The sequence below is a fragment of the Anabas testudineus genome, chromosome 13 (genome assembly GCF_900324465.2).
Source record: "Anabas testudineus chromosome 13, fAnaTes1.2, whole genome shotgun sequence".
NCBI lineage: Eukaryota > Metazoa > Chordata > Actinopteri > Anabantiformes > Anabantidae > Anabas > Anabas testudineus.
The window spans coordinates 15,542,424-15,548,423 of NC_046622.1; the positions used below are offsets into that span (position 1 = coordinate 15,542,424).

The following is a 6,000-nucleotide window of genomic DNA, read 5'->3' on the forward strand; positions in this document are numbered from 1 at the left end:
GTACACCTGGAACCATGCTACATACAAATGTGACCAGGTTGCTACACTTTTCCTAACAGTACAAAGCCATAACAGGAAGAGTTAACACTGGATGAGAGGAAAAGATGGAAGATGGTGGAGTGTGAGTCAAGGAAACATATCAAAAATGTAACACTAGTGCTGCCTGTGGAGGGAGAAACAAAATCCCCACTCCTGGGAATGTTTATGCTTAAGATAACCAAAAAAAGAAATTAAGTATTGGTGGGGAAGTATTGAGAGGTTCATGAGATAGTTACTTGATTTAATTAAACTTTACTTCTGAGCCAAGTGCTGTGAAACTCAAGCTGTGCTCAAATCATGTTGTATTATGCAAAGCAAGATGCAGAATAATGTGACGGCATCTCATTAAGGTTTCGTCCATCTCCAACTCTCAGTTTACGCGGTCCTTCGTGCCACTGCAGAAAATGGCTGGTGCGCTGAATATCGACATCTATAAAATCCTGCATGTTACCTTTTTCCACTTGGCTGTTACTGGTGGCAGTCTGTCAATAATTCAACAAGAGACAGAAGAACACTGGTAGTAGTCTTAACAACAGACAGACCTGCCCTCAAACTAGCTTACTTGCCTTTATAAAAAACAAACAAAACAAAAAAACAGAAAAAGACTCACATCTCGCCTAACTCAGCAAATCCTGGTTCAACACCAACACGGCCTGTGAACACTTACAGGCACTTTAGCTGTTTAAAAACTTAACATTCAGGTATGAGGTCCATCATCTAAACAAGACCTCAGACTGTACAGTTATGAGGGAAAAACTATTACACCAGCTTATAAACACAATACTGTGTACAGTTAATGGGAACACAACAGCCCCAACACATCGGTCACATTGTGCAGCTATTCCACCATAATCAAAACGTCTGAGCTACAAACACGTCTTTGGCTTTATCACATTCTCTACATCTTTTGGAAGCTGCTGATTAGAGTGAATATGAATACCTCACATTGCCGATCACACTGTGATTACAATATAATTTGTTGGAATTTGCCATGTTGGAATACTACTTTGATCAAGGAGCTAATTATTCCAGCACTACCAAACCTACCCTATACCAATTTCTATTGTTTTTAAGGCAACTCTCATTTTTAATTTTAGCATCACTACCGTTCCATATGAACACGCCACAAAAATCTAACAGGCACGTCTCTGAGTGGTCTGAGTCTTTGTTTCTTCTGACACCCTGCAAGTGCAAAGAACATCTGACATGTGAGTCCAGTGGCTGTGTGTGAGAGGGCAGTTTGCATTTACTTGGGGGCTAGTGTATGAGCGTGGATGTGTGTTTACTGCATATATTGTGTTACAGAATATCTAGGGTATGCATGTCTATGTCAGAGTATGTTTGTGTTCCAGTACATTACAGCCTAAAGGCAGAACCCAGTAGCGTCCTCCGGAACAGAGAGCTGACTGAACACTGCCAGACGCCTGGCGTTGCTTTCACTGGCACCGGATTCAGAGCCACTGAGTGAGCTAGCAGAGCTGCTTCCATCCTGGTCCTGGTCTGACAGAGAAGTGTAAGACAAAGATCGAGCACCCAGTGGTTTTGAAAAGACACCTGTAGCACTGGGGCTCTGCCTCAGTGAAGGGGAGCTAGTTGGAGACAGTCCACATGGAGAGCAGCCGGAGTCTGGTGAAGGCAGGAATGGAGACCGGGGATCTGCTGAAGTTGCCTGCTCCACAAGCGGCTGGTACTGTTGAGCAGGGGATGCTTCAAAGGCAGAGTCCATCTCCAGGAAGGCGTGAGACAGAAGGTCGGTAATGTCACCGCAGGAAGGAGGGGATGCTGAGGGAGCACGTGAAAAAGAGGCAGAGGCAAGAGAAGGATGAACATTAAAGGCAGGCTGCAGGATGTGTTGAGGAGCAGAGGGAAACCCAGCAAAGCTAAAGCTCTGTCTGAGAAGAGGTGGTCTGTGTGAGCGAGAAGAGGAAGGTGGCTGCTGTGGAATACTTGAGGAAGAGGATGAGGACGAGGAGGAACGCGAGAAGGCCTGTTTCTTTTCTTCTTCACCGTTGTGGACAAAGTGGCAGCGGATTCCATAGGGGCAGAAGCCGATGGTGTGAAACGTACGGCACAGCTCAGTTTTGTATTTCGGATGCCTGTTAAGATCCCGCAGCTCATCTGGCCCGTGGGCAAACTGGCACTTTCCGCCATACTTGCACAAGCCATTCTCAGTGAAAGATCGACACAGCTCAGTCTTATAGCGTGATGAGGATGGTGAGGTGGATGAGGAGGTGCTAGTGTTCAGTGCAGTAGGGCTCATGTCACTCTGGGAGAGCTGTGTGTCAGTCTTGGGCCAGCCTAGACTTGCTGCGGTGGTGGTGGTGCTGCTGCTGCTGCTGCTGCCCTCTACCATGCTGACAGAGCGCTGGGAAAGGAAGCCTACCTTTCTCCATTGGCTGGAATTGGCAAGCTGGGAGGGCAGAGGGCTTTCTGACGGCTGCCCCCATTGGCTGGAGGTTAGAAACACATTGTCTGAAGGATCAGTGGGGAGGCAGGAGAGAGACGAGAGGGAAAACGATGTATTGCTACGTGGCTGACCAATGTATCCTGGTGTCCTCATTGCCAGACTGAGGGAGGGTAGAGTTCTGTTCTGCTCCCTCAGATCCAGATTCAGTAACTGCTGCATGAAAAACAGACAACACATCATCAGACCATGTGGACAATTTCCACACTTAAAGCTACAATATGCAACTTCAGCTCATGTTAACATGAGACTCAAAATGAACCCACTCTACCCGTCTGTCCCTGCTCTGCTCAATACTTGCGGTATTAATCAGTGGGAAATTACAATAAATCAGAAAGTTCAAAACCTTGAAACTGTCAAAAAAAAAAAAAAAAAGGTTGTGGAAAACATCCAAACAGACACATATTGTATTTTTTGGGTTACTTTAACCTTAAATCGACAATGTTTAGTTTGAGTTTAAGGACACAGCTGTGGTTCTTTTATAAAAACTCATCCGGAGAGGTTTCACCTCACATCCCACTCATGTACCTGCATCTTCTGCACTTTGCAGCTCATGTAGCTCAGTACAGTTAAAAATCCATCGTAATAAAAAGGTTTTACACAACAGGCTCCTGCTGACTGTCAGCGATATCAACTTCACTTCAACTTCAAGTCTTCATATTCTTCAAGTTACTGTGTTTTGATTCAACTTGCTGACTTGTCCAGTTAGCTTGTTGCTCCACGGTTTAGTGGGCTCATCAATCGGAGCACTAACTTCAACAACGCTCCCACGTTAACCAAACTTCAGACTTAATCGCTCAATAAACGATAAAACAACAAAACATCACAGTAATGGCACCAATGAGTTAGTTAACGGTGATAACTTAAAACCACAAAGGCTTGAAGACGCTAAAAATATAAAGACGCCGGGGAAGCAAACAGAGTGAAGTTAGCAGCGTGGCTAACAGTTAGCTAGCTAACGGTAACCCCCCCCCCCATGACCTGAACAACTTTCCCTCTAACTTTCTTTTACCTTGCACATCATCTCCTCCAGGTCGGCAAACTGGTTCAGGGGGTAAGAGGGCATGTTGCTGCGTGATCAAAACCTCGGTCCGGTCCCCGTCAGCCCCCGCACTGAGAGAGACGCGGGCAGCTCGCTGGCATGAGTTCGTCCGAAGTTTGCGGCGTGTGCGGTGCTAAACAAGCCCCGCACCCGGACCACGTGTGGATTTAAAAGCTGACAGCGCTGATGGCCACTCCCCAAACAAGAGGGAGACAAGCGAGCGTGAAAAGAAGCGCTGCATGGGAAGGGTGCCCTTAAATCAGTGGAGGTAGCTGCTGAGGTTGGCCCCAAATATAACTCTAACAATAATAATCAGTCCTATTTGTGTGAGTAGACATCAAGCTGATATGTGCAGCTGAAATAATGGCATCGCTGCTATCTAAATAATTTACACTCTCAGTCATAGTCCTATTATATCTGCTGGCTGATGTTTCTATATCTACTTTTTGTGTTAAATGTAAAATGTGTGTGTGTGTGTGTGTGTGTGTGTGCAATCAAACACCAGGCTGAAGACATGGGCAGAGAAGACAGTGGTGGAGACAGCCTGGCCCTATGAGACAGACAAGGAGGAGTGAAGCCTTTGATTTCAAAGGTAAAGGTGGATGTGTGAAAAATTCCACTGCAGAGAGCAGAGTCGTGAGAGTATCCGACAGTCCCGCTCTCACGTCACACACACACACACACACACACACACACACACACACACACACACACACACACACACACACACACACACACACAAATGCAGGGTTGTTTCCCTGGCTTTGCAAGAGAGGAAGTGAAAGTACTCATCCCGACCGGTGGAGGCAGATGGCCGCCCACCATGAGCCTGGTTCTGCTGGAGGTTTCTTCCTTTAAAGGGAGTTTTTCCTCTCCACTGTCTTCTAGTGCTGCTCAATTGGGGTTGTTGGTTTTTCTATATAATTCTGTATACAGTTATATTTTATAAGGTGTTAAACCTAAATTGAATTGAAACTCAAACCTTATATTCAGCTAAGACCTTGGACTGGTTACAACCCAATTTGTAACCCTAAAACCTAGCCAGGAAAAATCACTAAAGTGGGCAGCGACAGCTAAGGCCTCACTTACCTAGCATCATTCACAAGACATTTAGTCCTCAGAGAGACAGAACTTCAACAACATGCGCACACACCCCAGGTCTGCCAGGAGTGAAGTCGTCACACCTCTGGGATTGTGGAGGAGGACTGTGACAGTGTGCCCGGTAGTCTGCTGAGTTGCCAAACAGTCGGCTGCAACTGCTGGAAAGAGCCAGCGTTCAGTTAGTTCTGTACACTCGAGTGCTTTTAGACGCCTGATATAAGGGTTTGATTCCCACTGGGGAAGGTCCTGCTGAAACCACGCATGAGCAAAGCAGGGTGAGAATAGAAAAATTGCTCACTTTGAGTACTGTTATGTGTTTTCATGAGCTAAAAACCTACTGAAATGCTTTCAAGTTTATAAAGTAATGAATGCGGCCTGTGTGCGGCCTGCAGAAAGAAAGAAAACGAAAGAAAAGTTCGCAAAATATAAATGTTTAAAAAGCTCTGCCCCCATTCAGAGAAAAAAGTCTGAAGCTTCTTGAAACAAGCTCGTCGCTCTGAGCCCCTTTTAAAAAAGATGAGTTCAGCTGAGAACAAAGCCTGCCCGAAAGCTTTGTTTTGGTCCAGCCAAGTGGTCACCATTAAGTGTGCGTTTGTGTGTGCGTGCGTGCTTGTGCATGCTTGACAGAGGGGCTCTGCATCCCTGTCCTCCTCCCCCCACTGTTGTGATGATGTAATACTATAGTTTTCTGCTCCACGGCTTGAAGGTTGCCTCAGCCAGCCATGTTTTGACTTGTGCGATGTGAGTATGTGAAGTTGAGCCGGTGTTTTTTTCCCTCACACATCTGCGGTGTCGTGGTGTCCATCGATCTAGGAGGCCGCGCACGCACGAGGCCCCGCCGTCAGTGAGTCAGTGCACGTCTTCTGCTTTTAGAATCGCCGCGCACGCGTCTTCCAAAAGAAATGTCATTTCTCGTTTGTGCTTTTGAAGCAGCTTCCTCAATTTAATGACAAATAACAAACAGATGCAGCATTGTCCAGATCCAATTAAGACACAGGGGGTTCTTACAAAGCCCTGGAATACACCCCCGACATCCCAGATGCAGTGACCTTTGCTGATTTCACTTCCTCACTCACATGAGCAGAGAAAACGCATAGAGCATTGTGACTTTGCATTAATAAGAACAAGCAGGTCAGCGTGAATGAATTTCACCACATTTCGTCCTAACATTTCCAAAACCACCTCAAAATATGGTCTGAGGACCACAGGATTCGGGGAATGTGCTCTCCCAGATTTAAAGCCTCTGCTCATATGACGCCTAGGTGCTTTTTTAATGCTAAGTGTGAACAAGGCCTAATTATATTGTGACTGACATTTGGGTGCTACCCCAGACGCGAGGCCGCGCCATAATTAG

The 6,000-nt window shown here is 46.2% G+C and overlaps 1 protein-coding gene across 2 annotated transcripts; it reads right to left on the reverse strand.

Moving 5' to 3' along the window:
• Positions 1-236: 236 nt before the first annotated feature.
• On the reverse strand, positions 237-3,695 carry zgc:114130 (uncharacterized protein LOC570332 homolog). Of its 2 annotated transcripts, none has more exons than XM_026342196.1 (2): positions 3,516-3,695; positions 237-2,656 (listed from the first exon to the last, which is right to left on the reverse strand). In XM_026342196.1, exons 1-2 carry the CDS (start codon positions 3,567-3,569, stop codon positions 1,403-1,405), a joined length of 1,308 nt encoding a protein of 435 aa, XP_026197981.1. In that variant the 5' UTR covers positions 3,570-3,695; the 3' UTR covers positions 237-1,402. The 2 variants fall into 2 exon arrangements, with proteins under 2 accessions (XP_026197981.1, XP_026197972.1); XM_026342187.1 differs by having other exon boundaries at positions 237-2,659; positions 3,516-3,694.
• Positions 3,696-6,000: the final 2,305 nt, after the last annotated feature.